The sequence below is a fragment of the Penaeus monodon genome, chromosome 17, assembly GCF_015228065.2.
Source record: "Penaeus monodon isolate SGIC_2016 chromosome 17, NSTDA_Pmon_1, whole genome shotgun sequence".
In the NCBI taxonomy this organism is placed as follows: Eukaryota; Metazoa; Arthropoda; class Malacostraca; order Decapoda; family Penaeidae; genus Penaeus; species Penaeus monodon.
Genome location: NC_051402.1, coordinates 1,082,145 through 1,103,122, shown reverse-complemented (window position 1 = coordinate 1,103,122; position 20,978 = coordinate 1,082,145). Strand labels below are relative to the sequence as shown.

Here is a 20,978-nt window from a genome sequence, read left to right as displayed (position 1 = left end):
TTTATTATTTACTTTTATTATTATTATTATTATTATTATTATTATTTTCTTATTTTCATTATCATTATCATTATTAGTCTACTACTACTACCACTATTGTTATTGTTATTGTTAATATCATTATTATTTTCATTATTCATCATTAATCATTAATCGTCATCACTATCATTATTGCTATCATTACCAGTTGTTATAATGATTATTGTAATTATTACTATTATTATTATTATTATTATTATTATTATTATTATTATTATTATTACTATTATTAATACTAGTAATGTTATTGTCATCATTATTAATGTTATGGTAATTGTTATTGTTTTTGTTGTTTTTGTCTTTATTATTGTTATTATTATTATTATTATTATTTTATTACTATTTTTATTATTATTATTATTATTATTATTATTATTATTATTATTATTATTATTATTATTATTATTATCATCATTTATGTTATTGTTATTGTTTTTGTTGTTATTGTGTTTATTATTATCATCATCATCATCATCATCAATGTTATTGTTATTTTATTATTATTATTGTTGTTGGTGTTATCATCATCATCATCATTGTTTTATTATTATCACTTATCATCATCATTATCATCATTATTAGTATATTTGTTATTATCATTTTTATCATTATCACTGATCACTAATCGCTTATCACTGTTACTTACTATCATTACCACTATCAGTAAAATTAACAATGCTGTTATTAATTTTTTATTGTTATTTTTATCATCATCTTTATTAGTTTTTGTTGTTGCTTTTAGTGTGTGTGTGTGTGTGTGTGTGTGTGTGTGTGTGTGTATGGTATATGTATGTATATATATCTTATTTGTCTATCAGTCCATCTGCAGTTATTTTTATATTAGTATATTATATATGTGTACATATATATGGTAACTTAACTGCATTCTTTTGTTTGTAACTGTCATGATTAGATTTGTTTTATCATCTAAATCCTTATCTGCTAATAAACTGCTTAGGAGGTCTGTAAGCTCTATCTTGTTAGAGTATATATGCTTTACATTTCTCGGTCCCACAGTTTTTGAAGGTAGAGAGGTTAGTGGTAGGTGGGCAGATTTATTATTAAGTTTATCTTTTTGGACATCACACGTAATCTTTCAGTAGCCTTGTATATTGTTTATGGAGCATATGTAACATAATCTAAATTTAGGGCAAAACAGATAAGGAACAATGAAATTGAAGCAGAACAAAGGTATAGAAACTATATTACATTGCCAGGACTCATGTTTGACATTCAACATGGAAAAAGTCCATAGCATATATAAAATCTGACTATAACAATCTGATCTGTCTTTCTTTATAATCTTCAGTGCCAAATTTTGATCCAATCCAAGAATTCTTTCAAGATTTTTTTTTTTTTTTCCAGAGCCAATTTGCCAAGGAGTCATGGATGGATTTTAATAGGATAAAAGATGATATAATTATCATTCAAGAAAATGTTTACTGCAATGTAAATGAATCTTAGAATTACTAGATTTCATAGTCAGCCAGTTACAGTTGTATAATACATATTAGTGTATAGAGTATATGTTGTTAGATTTTGCAAGTAGACTGCACAGGATCGGAATCTGCAAAGTGTTGCAGTTAACAAAAGTCAAATGGACTTAGTGTTATTATATATATAGAATGTCTGAGAAAATCCAAGAATCGTAAAATTATCCCCCAACCATTTTGTGCCACTGCCTCGACCAGATGTACTCATTGTGTTTGTACCCACCTTGTACATGTTATAATTCCTAAACTCCACACTGAAAACTTTATTAACCACATGTCTTTATAAAGGACTTGAACAGTGTTATGTTAGGTTGATTTCATTATGTGATTTGGTTGAGAAGCAGTAGCTTTATTTAGTGGAATTGGTAAAGAGTGCATTCTGACCTCAGTTGATGACACTTGAGGAATTTGTTAGGGAAAGCCTACAAGAGATGCTTTCTAAGTCATAACTTCATGGTAAAACACTTAACAAAATCCAAATGGCCAGATACTCTCTATTAAAAGAGTATTTGAGTGGCATTAGAGAAAATTGCAGTCTGAGTTGGCAGTTGTGATAAGAGGGAGTCTCATTGACCATAAAGGGCTTGGCTGAAAAATAGCTAAGCGGTGGAGGGTTGTTTTTCTTAATGTTGTCTGGGTGGTTGGTGGTTAAGTGATGTCACAAATATACATATGCCTATTAGATACCCAGAATATTATGTATGTAAATAGATGTTTTGCTATTAATAAGAAAAGAATTGTATTTTCATTGCAAGGGAGCATGCATCATTTGAAGAGTATTAGACTGAACTGTACTATAATGATTGCACTGTTATTCATTATTTATTTATTTATTTATTTATTTTTTTTTTTTACATGTTATATTCATCATTCATGACTGTGATTACTTGTTGCTGAAATTTGTGGTTTGACATTTATCCTAGAGGAGAGGCTTCATACACCCTCTGGCAGGGAGAGGCATCCCATTATGTTGAATGAGTTAATTCAACAGAGCAATAGCTGAAAGTACACAGGCCAACTGCTATTTGACACATCAGAAAAGTTGTTGAATTTGATTGGCAATATTGTGTATGGGAGTGAGAGTTTCCCAGTTCCAATGCCTCCCTTGAGATTTTTGTCCAAATTTTTTGACAGTAGGCCTAATTATAGCTCTTTTCCAGTCATATCTTTACTTGACCATTTTTTGTTTATAGTCCAGTACACATCAATTTGTATTGGAATGAAGGAAAGCACATTGCAGACTTTAACCCACTCACAATAGGGCTCCCTTCCCAGGTTTTGCATACATATACAAATTCTAAGGAAAGGAGGCTTGTTATCCAGCACTTGGTCTTGATCGCAATGATGTAATGGTTACCAAGTGTGAGTGGGTGAAAGTCTGATTCTAATGAGCTGTTTTGTTATTGTTATTCCACATATTTGAGTAAGTAGAGGCAGAGACTCCACGTGTGTTAACATACCGTTAATCACAAAATCTTAGCTACTAGTTTATGATTTGGATAAGTAGGTGATCAGATATCCAGTATATAAAGGCTCATTCTTCCTTGTGTGTTCCAGGCTTCGCCAAAATGCCCAGTGCACACCTGTCTCTTCGGGAGGAGGACGTGGTGCGACTGGCCTTAGAGTTCCTCCAAAATAGGTACCTCCATATATCACAGCTCAATGTAGAAAGAGAAACGGGCATTATTAACGGCAACCATTCGGACGATGCTCTGTTTCTTCGTCAACTGATTCTCGATGGGCAGTGGGAGGATGTTCTTGAATTTGTGCAACCACTTGAAGTAAGTTGTCTGCTGAGTATTATTTATCTATGTGAGTTTATTCAGGTGCACTTAAAACCATTTCTGCCATTTTATAAACAGCCTTTGATTATTCAGTATTTAGATTCCTGAAGTTAAAGTATTGTGTGAAAAAAAAAATATATAGATTTTGCATTTTACATTTATGATTACAAAGGTCTGTTTTTTTCCCCCTCCTTCAGGCAATAGATGCTTTTGATACAAAGAAATTTCACTTCATTATTTTGAAGTACAAGTATTTTGAGTTGTTATGTATCAAAGCAGAAGCTCCCAATCCCAGCAAGGAAGGTGCTGTTGATGAACTAGTCAAGGTAAGAATTTGTTTTCTCTTGAGGTTGGAAAAAAAAGATTGACAGAGATTTATGTTTGCATGTTCAAATGGCATAATCATTTATGCAGTCTGTAGTGTATGATCTTATAGGTAGGCATTATTAGAACATGTTCATTAACAATATTGTTGATATTAAATAAAGTGATTATATTTGTAGGGCAATAAGCTTTTAGATTATATGTATTTCAAATTTTGGCCTGAATTTTAGATATGCTAATTATCTTAACTCATTTATCTACTGATTGCAAAAATACATGCAATGTTGACTTTTTTATGCAGATGGCATTTTTTTCTTCCTTTTTTTGGAGTGCTGCTTACAATAATATTCTTAAATATTCTTAATTTGTATTACTTTGTTACTGCTTCTTTTCTATATAAATTATTATTTAGTTAGAACCAGACAATTTTGAATGTTATTTTGCATATAGGAAAATATTCTAAAGAATGCTGTTGCTCTTTATTTTAATGTTTTTTAAATTAATACATTTTCTGTTGAAGAGCAAACTCTCTTGTCATGAAAATATTATTTTATATGGTTTTCTTCATAACTGATTTTATGGCTATTATTTATTTTGATATACACAATCCTTTGGGATTTTCACAGGTCCTGAATGAGTTGGAGAAATATGCACCTAACAAGGAAGCATATTCTCAACTCTGCCTGTATCTGACGCTCCCAAGACTTCATGAACACTCAGACTTTCGTGACTGGAACCCTAGTGCTGCTCGTGTGCAATGCTGGACTCAGGTGAGCAAAACTCTTGGCATCTAGAATACTTTGTTTTGAACAGTTTGGAAAAGTCTTTTCTCTTGCCTTTGTTTTTTTTTTCTTTGTCTCTAAAAGCTTACATCTATTTGAGTCATTTCACATTAGGCTTAAGTAGGATACTTGGTATGTAGAACCTTTTTAGTTGCATTCTGAGGCTATATTTATGGGTTTATTTGAATTTTTGTTATCAGTCCTAAAATAATTGAACAATGTAGACCTTTTTTAAGAGACAGTAATATCTGTATGATATTTCTGATACAGAAAAGTAACTCTGTACCTTTACAGTACTTTGTAAATTGTGATAGCTATGGAAAGTGGTCTGTTTTTATCACTGACAGTTCGTACTGTGTGTCTGCAGTGATGTCTAATATGGTAAAGGAAGCAAAGCATTATTTCCATTTAGATATGGCAAGAATGCATTGCCACTGTGTACTATGAAGAGCATTGGTGTCAAGGATGTGACGGATGAATGTTATATATTGAATGCAGTAGGCTATGCATTTTGAGTGAATATGTTGCAGAATTTGCAATGAGGGCAGTTTAGTTTGGGAAATTATCTCATAAGAAGAAATTACCTAAAATTTCTGATATATTTATATACAAGTATTGTTCTCTAAAGCATGTCAGTTGCTAGATGTATGAAATCTGTGGGTAAATTATTTAATTAGGAAATGTCTAGATTAGTTGCTTGTACATAAATGCATGCAAAATTACAGAAATGGAGTAGGCAAAGAATTTATTACATAATTTTTTTTTTATTATTATTATTTTTTTATTTATACATTTGTATCTATATATGTATCTGTTATTTGTTTGATAGTTATTGGGTAACTGCCAACTACGTGAATTTGGTTACATATGTATCTTTAATTCCTTGGCACTGGATATTGTCAGTTGAAGCACAAAATTTCCATGGCCACTGCACACGTGTCATTGGTTGAGTTCAGAACCTACAACAAGCAACATATAAACCTATGACAGTATTGTTGTACAGCTTAGGTTACACAGTTGTTACCCTTGACAAGAACAGTGGGTTGCTCTTTTTGTATGGGTGGTAGTATTGTGACTAGATTGGGCATCACTCTGTGGAAAAATTCCTTGTGTCTTTGATTTGATGTTGTTTAGTTTTATCTTATTGGCAATAAAATGCAGCAGCATTGAAAATATAGATACAGGTACTCAATTTCATTGCCATACTACCAGCTACAAACATGGCAACCCATTGCTCTTATCAGGGTTATTAACTGCTACACAACAATGTAGTTACAGGTTCAGATGTTGACGGTTGAACTTTTTACCAGTTTTAGTCAACAAATTGCTGCATCTCATGCAAGATACACAAAGCAACTAGCTCAACACTTTGAGGTTCCAGAAAAATAGGGCTAAATGATACCCTACTTATAAGATTTAATTTACTTATTTAGCACTTGTGGCGAGTATTTGTTGGGCAAAGATGTAGCAATAACACCAGGCCATGGTAGTTGTCACACTTAAAGTATCCCTGGTACAGAGCAGTTATCAGAAGTAATATGAGTGATGTGCAAGTGTATATGTATGCATTTTTAGTTTTCTACAAGATTTGAAACTCGGTAAATTTTTCTAAGCATACAGGAAAGTCTGTCGATGGAATGAAGATTATGCATTCATATATCTTTTTTTAAGCAAGATATGAGTGTTGAGGTTTTATTTCTTTTATTTCTTTCATGTTTTAGCGGTCCAGTTGCAATTTGAGATGGGTATATGGCAACTTGACAGTGATATTGAAAAGCTTCTTTTTTTTTTAAGTATCATTATGTTTTAACCAAAATTCTTTGTTTAAAAAAAGTATACAGACTAGTAACCAAACCCCTTTTGATAAACATAAATATCCTGTTCAAGCAAGAAAGGATTTGGCTTTCTTCAGCTTAGGTAAGCATTCTTTGGTCACCTACTATTATGCCCTGTACACATCCCAGTGAATTCGTCTGTGGAGTGCAATAGGCAGACATAGTACTTTGAGTCATTATATTAGTTTTCCTTAGGGATTTCATTCAGTTTACATTTTGTTCAGCCTAAGGCATGTGGCAGTTGCTCTATCTAAATATAATTGGGCCAGAGTGATCTGCAATTGCTAAAAGTATAAATAAGGTCTGTTTTGTGCTAGATGGCATGGAGTTAGTGTTTCTCTTAGATACTAATATTTATGCAGTTGAAGTTCAGGTGAATGAAAATGTTGCAATGGGTATTACCACTTGCTTCATGAAGAATATTCAGAAAATTGTTTCAGTACCTGAAGTTGGTATTAGGATTTTTTTTTATGAGGGCATCAATTGAAACTTGTCAATATACTGCAATAATTGCTTATACATTTTCATGTGGATAATATATTGTAGTAAAAGTACATGTGGTCCATTTTGTGTATTGAATGTGGGTGGATTTTGTGTGGGTGTGTTTAGATATACTGTATAGATATTATATTTATGTGAATTGACTTACAGACTGATTACCTGGTTTGAACCCATATATGTAATTATGGATTTTGGGTAGAAAACCAAGATTTCAAATTGGTTTTTAGGGTCAGTTGAATGTCATATAACGTATTTTTAGTGCAGAGCAAATTTGTGTATTTTGCTCTACGCTTATGACTAAAGTAAGTTGTATACTGAAGTGGGAAGAGTTGTGTGGTTGGTATACTAGGAAGTCTGATTTTTCTTAATAGCCTGTTTTATTAATGAAGTTGTTCAGAATTTGGATGAACTTGACTAATGATATGATGTGTGTGTGGATTGTAAATATACAGGAGGCTTGAATTTGTATTGACATGACTGAATTGATCTAATATTATGAGTGATGTGTACTTTGTGTCTATTTCAGTGAGTAGATTCAGGGAAATCAACCCTTATAAGAATGTTACATACATTGTTTTCATATTTTATCTGTAATGATGATCATGAACCACTGTACTATATTACCATGTTGCCTCTCCATTCCAGAGAAATGAGAAGTATATGAGAATGAAGTTTTAATATAATGTGATTCCAATGGTAGTAGTGACTCATGTTAAAGTATTATGTCACTCCTGCAGGTGTTCCCGCTCGTGGAGAAGTTCCTTCCTGCAGAACGTCGCGGTGGTCTTGCAGGGGACATGGAAGGAGTGGGAATGGCCAAGAACGACCGCCTGGTACAGCTGATCATCAAAGGCTTATTATATGAGTCATGTGTTGAGTTTTGCCAGAGTCAGGCCACTGGTGACAGTAGTAACTCTGGCACACTCAAATTTCCCTCCCTGCTCTCTTGTACGACATTCAGTGACTCTGATCTCTCGTTGTTGTCTTGGCTGCAAAGTATACCGCCAGAAACCTTTGCTTGTCCCTTTTGAACAAAAGACACTAAATGTTGATGTTGAACGATTAGAAAAGCCATCTCTGGAAGCATCGTGGACTGAACATCTTCTTGTGACACCAATTAAACCAAGAACTTTCCCACATTCTGCAATGCCATACAATAGGCCAAGAGCACGGGATATTATGTCACGCTCTCTAAACCCAAATCTCGATGGTCTCCCATTTGGTTTAGGTTCAAATAGAAATTCTATGGCACTTTCTACAGGTGATATCAATATGATGTCAAAAAGTATTGCAAGCTTCCACCTTACAGGAAAGAAGACCATGAATACATCTGTTGATCGGCTTTTTGACACGGAAAATGTTTTCACAAGTAGTTCGTATGGGGATCTGCCCACAATCATAGAAAAGGTTGGACTTCCCAAGCCACCTCCAAGGAGAGCACGCTCAAGAAGTCCTGACAAGAGACAGTCCACAGATTCGCTCAACAAACCAGCTTTTTCAGACAAAGTTGAAAAGGATATTCGGGAAGAGAAACCAGGTACACCACCAGCGCTGCCACCAAAGTCTTCGCCAACACCACCCCAGATTCCCCCACCAAACCATACCCCTCCAAACCTCCCTGCCCCATATCAGCAACAACCACAGCATTACCCTCACCCAAAGCAAAACGTCCCTCTACCCCCCGTACCAGATGGCAAGCCTTCCCTCCCTCCACCCCAGCCTCCGCAGCAGAACCAGATGCCTCAGCAGCCTCCGCAACCTCCCTTTGACAGTAACTGCAATGCCAACAATGATCGCGAGACGGGTGAACTCTTCAGCATATATCAACGAAGACAGCAGATGATGGGTCAGCAACAGCAGCAGATGTATGACCAGTACAGCAACAACAATCAGATGATGATGAACATGGGAACTCTACATCCTCCTAACATGAATATGAATCGGTTAGTTTTTAAATTATTTTTGTTAGTAGTATCATTATCATCATATTTATCATAGCCGTCATCATCTTCACCATCCTCATCGGCATAATCATTGCCTTCACCATCATCATTTTCACCTCATCATCACCATTTTCATCATTATCATCATTACATACTTTTTTTTTTTCATCTCTATGTTTCGTTTTCTATTTCTATTTCTAGCATGCAGTCTCGGAGATATTCATATACTGAAGAAATATGATTCTCATTTATATTATTCAGCAAATTAGAAAATTCAGGGAAAATAGGCTTAGAATATGCCAATGAGATCTTGATTTTCTGTAATTCATTTTATTTTTTTCTTCTTCTCTTTCTCTTTGCTTTTTTTTTTTTTTTTTGTCAGACAAATTTATGATTTTCTTAAGATAGTTTTGGAAAATTGGTAAATGGCTCATGTGCTATGGTAAGAAGTGGCTGAATGCTTGGTATGTTTTTTGTTTAATTTTTTTTATAAGGAATTTTACATGTTTTTGCATTTGTGGCTTTTGTTTGTTTTTCTTTTGCCAAAGAAAAACACATTTTCCAAAAGTAAAATTTCTACAATTAGCATTTTATACAATTAGACTGTGATAAAGCCTTTTGATTCTGTTGTAGATTAACCATTGTAAAGCATACTGTAGTTTTCTAGATGGAAAATGTGCTTATTGTAGACACATATGGATGTGATCAACACCATTGTGAATTGTAACCCTAAAAATATTTACTTTTTGTGTTAGTTATTTTGATTTACTTACAGAAAATGGGATTTTAGTCTTTCAAAATTTGATCCGGGGTAACACTGAATAGAAAGTACTGGGTGTGTGATGTTTTCCTATGATTAGAAATGTATCTGTATTTTTCCTGAAACCTAATGAGCACAGAAAATCAAGTTTTAGGTGTGAGGATAAGACATTCTGTTTTGCTGTTGAATATTTCATATGTAAAATGTAAGGCCATAGGAATTTTGCAGAAGAATAAAACAAAACATTATGAATCCAAAGACAGAGTGAAATAACAGTAAATTAACTTGCTTAATATGCTCAGAGAGTAAATTCAATAATAATTACATTGGTAATTAGTATTTGTAATGTTTTAGAATGACTTTTGCCTGAGACACAAATAAAGACTGGTGTGGAGTCCAGAAATGCATTGGAAAATAGTTATTGTCTTACATAATTAATAGCCTAACATGGGTGATTAGTACTTCAAGTTCATTTATTAGCATAATATGTGTCTATATAAAACAGATAGTTGAGATATCTGATTATTTTCCATAACTGTATATCCTTACAAGATAGAGTTTCTTAACCTGTTCTTGTGTGAAACCCAGATCTAGTTTCATTGCACTTAAAAAAAAACTTTGTTTAATGAGCAGATCATTATTTCTTTAAGTTGTAAGACCGTTCTGCCTTAAATAACCGAGAAGTGAAATTCATTAAAAGTATTCAATCATAAAGAATAATCTCGGTAGATGTTTATTAATTGGCAGTGAGAAGTAATTGGAAGTAGGTTGTGTGGTTTAACACTGTAATGCTGATGTTAACCCGAAGCCCCTGGGTCTGACATGGACGTTCATGCCTTGCCCACTGTGAGTTTAATTTATTTATTGTTTTTACACATAGATGGCTCCACAAGTACTAAGTCACCGATGAGCCAATTACAAGTACTACCTGTCTAGCCTGTTTAAACTTTTCCTTGATTTTTGAAAGTATTTTTTGGTTTCTAATATTGCTGTTAGGAATGTTGATAACACTATGATAATTAGAATTTTCATAATAGAAATATTTTGATTGCATTAGTAAAAAAAAAAAAATGTATATTTCCCACAAACTCAAGGAAAGGTGAAATTAGGTGAGGCCTCAAGGTCTTCTAATTGTAGCTAAGCACTTGCAGAGCCATCTATGTACAGAGATTTTTCACTAAACAATACTACAATGAACACAACATAGGGAAAAGAACCCTGTTTCTTTTTTATACCATGGGGTAGTTCAAAATTTCATTGGAAAACTACAGTATATTAAACAGAACCACTAACATAGACTGTGCTTCCTGCCATCTAAGTATTCCAAATTGAAGTGTGAAATCATCTTACACGATCTGGTATTCTTTTGCCATGATGGATGTTGTACGTGACATGATTTATATCCCCATCGTAATAGTTTCATCACTATTTGTCATTTGGACCATTAACTGATTCATAAAAAAAAAGAAAAAAAAAATGATGAGATGTGGCTATAATCACTATCAGACAATTACTATCCAGACCTAAAATGAATTATGAATTATTATAGGCAGTAGCAGATATAAAATCCAGATTGTAACAACCCTCTTTATTCCTTTATTACTTCATAACTGTTACCATTACTGATTTCAAAGTAAAGAATGGTGATTTTATAATTCAATCCCCCTCTCCATTTTTTATTGTATACCCTAGAAGTGTCAGATGCAAAAAGATACATAGAGGCTACTACGGCTGGTGAGTCAGATACACTATGGTGCACGATTGCTTCTTCCTATCTATAAGCTGTGCAAGTATGTCATACAGTCCCAGCTCTTGAACAGTAATTTTGATACTTGCACTGATGACTTGGGTCATTGCATAAGGTATATTTGTGCATGAAGCTGTACACACACTTATACATGATGTGTGTATAATGTGGTGAAGGTTGAATCCCTCAATGTACTTTCCAAATATGGTAACAGCAAAGGAAAAGTTAAAAGTCCCTTTTTCTAACCAGTGAGAACCTATTAGCAACATTTGATACAAAATAAGATAGAGATACTGGAAAATACTCTGAAATACTAGATCCTGTTATATGATCAGCAAAATACAGTTTGGAAAGGTCATTGATAAACTGATGTATTATTGTGCTGTGTACCAGAGAATATATATATGCAGATTTCTTGTCTGTTAGGTGAGCCATGAAGAGAACATGTATGACCCTCACTTTCAAACTTCTGACTTGAGTTTGTATTAGCAAGACCATTAGGACAGATTCCTCTTGAACATACAGCCATTGTGTTCTGCATATCATTCAGTAAATTTTGCTTAGCTTTATTTGTATTCTGAATGAAGAGCATAGACTTCACAGTATATGTGGTATATGGATGATTTTATATTCTTTCACCTATTTTTGTACAACCTTTTGGCTTACATTATCTTGTACCACTAAAGCTAATTGATAAGTTCTTGTATTATTTGGAGATTTGTGGTCTATTCAAGACACACAATGCAGTTTGTTTGGGTGTTTATGCATATTGTGTACTTGCATGCATGCAAGTGCGTGCCGTACATATGGAGTGACCGGGAAGATTGTATGTTTTTAAAATTTTTCTGTCTTTTACTCATCTTTCAGCTTGTCTGTTCTGTGTTCACATATGTTACTGACTTTGTCTTCATAGGAAAAGATACAGTGAACCTCTTTTTTCTTCATAGGAAAAGATGCAGTGAACCTCTTTTTTTCTTCATAGGAAAAGATACAGTGAACCTCAATTTTATCTGAAATATATATTCAGATTCTGGTACTTACTTTTATGATAGAGGATAAGTTACAAGAAATAATGCAATGTATCATGACTCTCTCTCTCTCTCTCTCTCTCTCTCTCTCTCTCTCTCTCTCTCTCTCTCTCTCTCTCTCTCTCTCTCTCTCTCTCTCTCTCTCTCTCTCTCTCTCTCTCTCTCTGTCTCTGTCTCTGTTTCTCTCTCTCTCTCTCTCTCTCTCTCTCTCTCTCTCTCTCTCTCTCTCTCTCTCTCTCTCTCCTCTCTCTCTCCTCCTTCCCTCCCTCCCTTCTCCTTCCTCCTCTCTCCCTCCTCCTCCCTCCCTCTCCCTTCCTCACCCCTTCTACTTTCCCTCCCTCCCTCCCATCTCCTCTTCTCTTCCCTCCTCTCCCTCCTCTCCTCCCTCCTCTCCCTTTCCCTCACCCCTTTCTAACTCTTTCCCTCCCTCCCTCCCCCTTCTCTCTCTTTCTCCTTCCCTCCTCCCTCCCTCACTCTCTCCTCCCTCCCTCTCCCTTCTTTCCCCCTCCCACCCCTTTCTCACCCTTTCTCTCTTTCCCTCCCTCCCTCCCATTCCTCTCTTCTTCCTCCCTCCCTCCTCCCTTCCTCTCTTCTCCTCTCTCTTTCTCCTTCTTCTATCTCTTTCCTCTCTTCTTCTCTTCCTCCTTCTTCTCTTCTCTCCTCCTCCCTCTCCCTTTTCCTTCTCCTCCTTTTCTACTCTTTCCCTCCCTCCCTCCTCATTCTCTCTCTTCTCCTTCTCCTCCTCTCCTCTCTTTTTCTTTCCTTCTCCTTCTCTCTTTCTCCTCCCTCCTTTCTCTCTCTTCTCTTCCTCCTCCCTCCCTTCCTCTCTCCTCCCTCTCTCTCCCTTTTCCTCTCTTCCTCTTTTCTACTCTTTCTCCTCCCTCCTCTTCTCCTTCTCTCTCTTTCTGCCTTCTACCTTCCCTCCTCCTCCGCATTCTTCTCTTTCTCTGCCTCTCTCCCTTTCCTCCCTCTCCTTTTCTTCTATGCTTTTCCTCTTCTTTTTTGTCTTCATTTTATGTCTTCTTGCTACTCTTTATCTTGTGGTCTACTTTCTTCACTACTCCTTTTTATCTCTTTCTTCCTTTATCCTTGTACTTTTTTTTCTTTCTTTTCTTCTTCTTTTTTCCTTCTTTTCTCTTTCCTCGCTTCTTCTTTGTCCTTGCTCTTTCTCTATCATTTCATTTGGTTGTATGTATTGATCTCTCTTTCTTCTTCTTCTTCTTCTTCTTCTTCTTCTTCTTCTTCTTCTTCTTCTTCTTCTTCTTTTTGGGATGTTTAGCATGCGTAGTTGTTTGAGTGTCATGGTGTAGGGGGAATCGTGAAAGAAACAGCATTACTTTCTGTTAATTGTATGGGAACGGAGAGGATTTTCAGACTATGGGACCTTTAAATCGGACCTTTTTTCCCCCTGCCTATTGTTCTTTTGTATGGCTTTTTTTGAGTTATTATTTTTATTGTCGGTGGGGTCGTGTCTTTGTTATTTTTATAGTTGATGTCTGCGTGGGGTCGTTTCATCGGGAGTGTGGAGATCTTACTGTGTGTGCTCGTGTCGGGAAATCATGAATGTGTCGGTCCTTCGGATGACACATCCTATGACGCACATCCAAAGACATTTCAGTGGAGCAGTTAGCCACAGGAGAGAGTTATTTCGAAGTCTGCTCTTGTCTTGTTACACCATTCAAGGATACGTGTAGACAGCCTGATGAATAACATTGCAGTGGTGTTGAGGAGTGGTGTATGTGCAGTAGCTCCTTTGATGTGTGGAATACCTGTCAGTAGTGTAAACTAGATGTGTTCTTAGGTTTGGATAAATACCTTTGGAAAACAAATTACCAATCTGTCAGTGTGATTAAATATATAAACAGCACCACATGTGTACAAGCCAGTATGCAAACATTTTGACTACTTCTGTGTTCGCATGATAACTGAAAATGTTGTTTTAGGTTTTAATTCAGATGTTTATATCTATATTTCACTTTTACTTACATATGTTTTAAGTATATTTTTTCCCACACCTTAATCTATATAGTGGAATTATTGCGTAGTAAAAGAAACCGTTTTGTGCCGATGATCCCAGTGTACGAGCAACTCAGCTTGAATCTTTCCTGTTGTTATTAGAGCGATAGTGCAGCATATCTCTGCGAGTCAGGAGTGCCTCTTTTTGTTTTTGGAACAGAGATGATTCGGCAGAAGGATAGATTTAGTGTTAGTGTTCCCAGATTTCGTCTTCATCCCGATTATAGGAGATGGACTAAATCCAGCAGGTACATGTGTTATCACTTTTATCTGCGGCGCGTTACTGTGGGACTTTGATTACGCTTGTTTAGAACTAAGATACCTGTGTGTGTGTGTTTTTTTTTTATCTTTCATATTCTAAGATTTTATTGGGTTTTTTTTTTATGTCACAGCCTTTTCTTAAGAGGAACTTTTGATGATGTTTTACAAACAGACATTCAAATTAAGAAGGGAGGAGTCAAAGATAAAGAAATGATAATAACAATAATAATAAAACTGTAGATTCAGATTAAAAAAAAAATGGTACTGCATGTTGTTATCGTGTCCATATTCTTTCATTTTTTTGTCCATATTCTTTCATTTTTTTCGTCCATATTCTTTCATTTTTTTTCAATATATATATTTTTTCGCCTCTAGGATGATGCCCGGGGTGATGCCTCCCCCGATGGCCGCCCCGACAGAGAACTTCAACCCCGCTGCACAGCCTCCGTATTTGCAAGGCTATGACTCGCTTAAGGTAAAGTACCAGGTGTTGGTGTTGTTGTTGGTGGTGGTGTTGGTGTTGTTGGTGGTGGTGTTAGTGGGGGTGTTGGTGGTGGTGGTGGTGGTGATGGTGGTGTTGGTGTTGGTGGGGTTTTGTTCTGTTTTGTTTACTTTCGTTTTGTTTTCCTGCTGGAGTGTGTTTCTTTGGGCAGTGAGGGATTTTTTTTTTTTTTTTTTTTTTTTTTTTTTTTTTTTTTTTTTTTTTTTTGTGTGTGTGTGTGTGTGTGTGTGTGTGTGTGTGTGTGTGTGTGTGTGTGTGTGTGTGTGTGTGTGTGTGTGTGTGTGTGTGTGTGTGTGTGTGTGTAAGTGTGTGTGTGTAGATATACTGATGTGCCTGATTCGAAGCTTCTTATTTATACATATTCTTTACTGTTGTTATCATTATTCTTACGGCATCATTGTTATTTAGAAGTTCAGTGCAGCTTTGAGACCAGAATTAGTTGCAGAATGGCGACGGCTGCAAGAATACTGTTTTGACTACAGTTTTTTTTCCCGTTGCGAAAATCTTCCCAAAATCGCCCTTGGAAATCCTTTTTTATTTTTTTTTATTTTTTTTTTTTTTTTTGGGGGGGAGACAGGGGGCGTGCTTTGTATCTCTTAAGAGTGACGCAAACTTTTATTTTGTATGAGCTGTTTTTTTTTTTTCTCTTTCGTTTTTTTTTTTTTCTTTTCTGTCTCTGTTTCTGTTATTTCATTTTATTGTATTTTTTTTAAATGTTTTATATTCTATTTTTTATTGTATTTTATCTATTTTTTTATTGTATTTCATCTTATTCTTATTATATTTTATTTTATTTTTTATTGTTTTCTATTCTTTTATCTTATTTTTTATTGTTTTCTATTCTTCTTTTTTTCTTTTCTTTTCTTTCCTTTCCTTACAGACATTATTATCTGTGGACATTATTACGCACATTCGTCGTGAAATTCGAGCCATAACAAAGGGATGATAATGGAATTTATTATTGTATGCGTCCGGATTTTCATGGTCGGTGCAGCTTTTCATACGAACACTTGTTGCCTTATAAAAAGATCGTATGGATGAATATTCATTGATTGACTGACTGACTGATTGATTGACCTGACTGGTAGAAGTTGCTGTTTAACTTCTTATAGACTAGGAATTACCCTTTTCTGTGGGCACGCACGCACATTTAGAGCTACAGCCACATACCCACCGACACAACCAGCTAAGCATCACATCCAGACAGCGTGTGTTCCCTTACATCCACACGCTCACCCACACGCTCACTCACTTCACCCACATCTAATCGCACATCTACGCACGCGCACACACGCACACGCACACCTACACACACGCACACGCACGCACACGCACACACACGCACGCACGCACACGCACGCACGCACGCAAGCACACGCACGCAAGCACACACACACACACGCACGCAAGCACACATACGCACGTACACGAACACAAGCACTGCTCAAAACCACGCACGCATTTTCAAGCACACGCGAAACAGTTCCCCATTGGGTATAGCAGCCTCTGTATATAAGGAGTTGGTGGAGTCAACCGGGCGTGGGGGGGGGGGGGAAGCGAGTCTGTTGGGAGGCCTTAATACGTTGGGGTCCGCGCGTTGGTTGACCTTTCTTAACCTTTTTTGACCTTGACATGTCCCTTCTTGAAGTCATATCTGTTGCCTTCTTCCTTTCGTGTAAAGTTTCTTGATATGTTGTTTTATATATATTTTTTTATTTATTTATTTTTGTTATTCTGACCTCAAAGAGCGAGAGGGCTTGGCATATATGGTGGTTAGAGGGCTATGTTCCTCTAGGGGACCTTTTTCCCCTTTATGGGACCCCTGTATATATTTATTTTTGTTAAGGTCAGAAAAATATATGACAAAATACTTATTTTCTTTTATAAACTTTTTTTTTCTTCTGCTCGATACAATTAGGATGAAACCATTAACAAGCGTCATTCGCCAATTCCCCCCCTCTCCCTTCTCTCTTCTCCCCTCTTCCTTCCCTCTCTCCCCTCTCCCCTCTCCCTTCTGTTAGGGGCTTGGGGAGCGGTAAAAAAAAATCCCCTCCCCCGTTCCTGTAGCCACGTCACAGCTAGGAGATCCAGCAGCAACCGCCTTCACTCGTTTGGGGAAAAAAAAAAACGACGAAGTGTTTTGACGTGTTTGTCTGATTTCTTGCCTCCGGCGGTAGGTCACGTGCCGAAGTGTTTTTTTTTTATATGTCTATATTTAGTTTAAATGTGTATTGTCTTTCGTATCGGAGTGCAGAAAGCGGATTAAGAACTCCAATTTGTGGTTTTATTGTTATTTATGGGGGTGTGTTTAGCCCTAGTGTCGGGGAGAGGAGAGCGAGGGAAGTCGGGTCGGGGTCACGGTTCCTGGCGCGCCCCCGCCGTTCCCGCCGCCGAGGGCTTGGTCTCGCGTTGACCTCGATGCCCGGCGTGGGAGGGCGGCTTCGCTCACCGCCAGCTAGGGCACAGTCACGTACATGCGGATGCGTGTGAGTGCGGAAACGATAGATGGATGTTTTGTGGAGCTTTCGTTCGGTTCTTTCGTATTGGGCCTGTGGGGTATGGTGCATATTTTTTTTACGTCTGTTTAGTGTGGTTGATGTTTTTTTTTACGTCTGTATGTTTACGTTTTTTTTTTTTTTTTTTTTTTTTTTTTTTTTTTTACGTCTTTTTTTTTTCTGTTAAGTAGTAAACAAGGATTTGGGGTTTTCCTGCGTGCGTGCAGTTATTATAAGCATGAAAGAGGGTCGATAGCCAGTACGCACGAGTTGAAATTAGCATCTGCGACCGGAGAATTGGTAGTTGTTCCTCCCACTTAGCGTCCGCCCGCCCGCACGCCCGCACGCCCGCGGCGCACTCGGGCCAAGCTCTCTCTCTCTCTTGCTCAAATGCTGCCGCCCACGTGACCATCAGGCTCTCGGGTCTCGTTCCTTTTCTGCAACCTACTCGAACCCCCTCGTTTCAGTCTTCCAAATATGGACTTGTCGGTAATCCCGTAACCTTGAGTATATATCCCCGTCACTCTGATTCCAGGCTAGAAAATAAAGGCGAAACGCACGAAATTTAAGGAGGAGTTTTCCGAAACGGCTTGACCTCGTATTCTTTTCGCATCAGACGCAGAAGGACGATGACCTGACGAGCAACCGGGTCATTTACTCGTATTCAAACACACGTAAACAAAGCCACGTGACATGGGCGCAAGGGTGGTCAGCTGATCGCAGCTTCGTACAGAGAAGTCTTTCAAACGTCGACGCAGCTAAGATTTCAAATGTCTTCCTGTGATATTTATTTTTCTCTAAGGAGTTGTGCTTTGTTTGCCTGACTTCGACCGCAAGAAAATTGTTAATTTTTAGAAGAGGTATATAAAAAAAATCAAGTACGCATACAAACATTTTTTTTTCGTGTCCATGCATGGAGCGTATTTAATAAAAGCATTTCACACACATTTAAAAAATGTATATGTTTGACTCGACATGAATTAATGAAGAAGGCACGCACCTGAAAGGGTACCAGTGCATAAGAACATTCTCGAACCTCGGCCAAGTACCCAAACGCAGGTCGTGATGAATTCGACGTTCATTGTTCTTTACAGCTGATAATGGAGGGGGGGGGGTGATGCAGGATGGGAGTCGGGCTAAGTGGGCGGGGTGTAGGTGTGGTGGTGGGGGGGGGGAGGCGGCAAATTAAAAGGGGGGAAAACAGTGCCACTTGGGTGATTTGGATGAATTTTTCAGGCGTATAAGTAGTGGCACAAGGGGTTTGAGAGGGTCGGCGCTGAAGCTCTGAAGCGACGAGGCACCAGGGAAGGGTAGCTGGGTAGTAGGCCCTTTTGTTTTTGGCATCGCACTGGTTCATTTCTTGGGAGGAAGAGGCTTGGGCGGGCAGGTCCTACGGTTACTCCGAAGTGAACCGAATCGTGTGGTTCCTCCGGCTTGAACCGGATCTCTTGCTTAGTCCGCAATGAACCGAATCTCTCTCTCTCTCTCTCTCTCTCTCTCTCTCTCTCTCTCTCTCTGCCTCCCTCCCTCCCTCTCTCTCTGCCTCCCTCCCTCCCTCCTTCCCTCCTCCTCCCTCCCTCCCGCCCTCTATCCCTTTCTATCCCTCTCTATCCCTCTCTCCCTTGCAACGAGTGTATTTGCCGTGCCGGAGTGTCATATTACCTAAAGCGGAGTAAGGCTAATCCGCCAAAGTCAGGCCGAGGCAACGAGTGCAGTCCCGGAGCGTAGAGGAAGGGGAGGGGAAGGAGGGGGAAGGGGAAGGGGAAGGGCGACAGCCTTATGAGTGACGTGGGGACCTCGCTGTAGTGGGCGTGATTGAGCGCACCTTCGGGGCCCCTTGCTCTTGCTCGTACAAGTGTGTGTGTGTGTGTGTGTGTGTGTGTGTGTGTGTGTGTGTGTATGTGTATGTGTATGTGTATGTGTATGTATGTGTGTGTGAGTGAGTGAGTGAGTGAGTGAGTGAGTGTGTGTGTGTGTGTGTGTGTGTGTGTGTGTGTGTGTGTGTGTGTGTGTGTGTGTGTGTGTGTACGTAGCGTGTGTGTGTGTGTGTTTTTTTTTCTTGTTATTGTTCCCTTGTGGTTGAGGGTCCCGCTGCTGCAGAGTCAAATAAGTGAAATATGTGGGTAGTTCTGCCGTAGCGAGGATGACTAATAATGAAGACTTTTTTTATTGTATTAATAACGGTTGAAATGTTTACCTAAAGAGAGCTGAAGATTTTTGTTTGTTTGTTTTACGAATAGCAGTTGAAATGTTGACCTAAAGAGGAGTTGAAATAAGTGAGTGTGTGTTTTTGCGGTTTTAAATCGGCGTATGAATTGTATGACAGGCAAGGGCGGGGCGGGGATTGTGGCAAAATATACGCAGCGTATATGGTGCGATGCCTCTCGGGATGGGGGCATACTCATCCTCCTCCTGATCCTCAAGGCTTTTGGACGTAGAGGGAGAGAGAGGGAGAAGGAGAGGGAGAGGGGAAGGAGGGAGGGAGAGGGAGCGGGAGGGAGGGAGGGAGGGAAGGAGGGAGTGAGAGAGGGAAGGGAAGGGAGGGAGAGGGAGAGTGGGAACAGGAGTAGGAGTGTTAGTGCGAGAGAGAGAGAGAGAGAGAGAGAGAGAGAGAGAGAGAGAGAGAGAGAAAGTAAGTAAGTAAGAAAGGGAGAACCCTTAAATGCCTGGGCCTTCGCGGGCGACTTTGAGAAAATTCTCACCCGAGAATGAAAGGATCCTTCGAGTCGAAATTCAAGGCTCCGCAGCGCAGCCCGAGTGATTCCACGCAACGCCACCCCTCCGCATATCTCTGGTTGTGTGTGAGACTGCGGCGCCCGTGGCTATAAGGTCCAAAAACTTCAAGCGAGAAGGGTATCCGATGAACTGAATCGAAGACGGCAGTGAAGACCTGAGGAGGACCAGAGAATAAAGGAAAACGTGGGAGTCGGAGGAAGAAAGTGGTCTTCAGCAGCTTTGAGATTTTTGTTGGAAAATCGGTCTAGGGAGAGACTGTGTAGTTCGGAGGCAAGCGCGGCCAAAAGGGGTTATCAGACCGACTGTCCGCGCGGGAGGGTTTATTGAAGTGTTTTGTTAATTTTGACCTTCGTCTCTATCGTGGGCGTCGATGTATTCACGCTTATGCACGCTTATGCACGCTTATGCACGCTTTATCTTATGCTTGTTGTGGAGGGAAGTGAAGTTTGAATTAAGTTTGAATATTTAGTTTGAATATTTGAGAAACGCAATTGGTCCCGGGGGACACTTTTTGGCACGCATAACCTCTTTTGTTCCTTCTTCGTTCATCGAGTAGTCTGGCCGTGTCCTCTTTTGCACACGGATGTAGGTGCGTTCACGTCTGCCTCAAATAGCCCCTGTGCGCGCTTGCATCAGGAAAGGGCGTGTGGGGGGGGGTCCCTCATGCAACTTGATCTCCAGGTGCAAGCTCCCCCCCCCGCGGCTTGCTAATTTCCCTTCGTCGGAAATCAC

The 20,978-nt window shown here is 38.4% G+C and overlaps 1 protein-coding gene across 1 annotated transcript in view; it reads left to right on the top strand.

Moving 5' to 3' along the window:
• Positions 1-3,088: 3,088 nt before the first annotated feature.
• Positions 3,089-20,978, top strand: part of LOC119583421 (WD repeat-containing protein 47-like) — a gene marked incomplete at its 3' end in the record, with an annotated part of 72,577 nt that continues 54,687 nt past the window's right edge. The window contains 6 exon segments of the mRNA XM_037931891.1: positions 3,089-3,313; positions 3,514-3,642; positions 4,267-4,410; positions 7,496-7,777; positions 7,779-8,701; positions 14,889-14,988. Of these exon segments, the coding sequence (XP_037787819.1) occupies positions 3,101-3,313; positions 3,514-3,642; positions 4,267-4,410; positions 7,496-7,777; positions 7,779-8,701; positions 14,889-14,988 (1,791 nt within the window).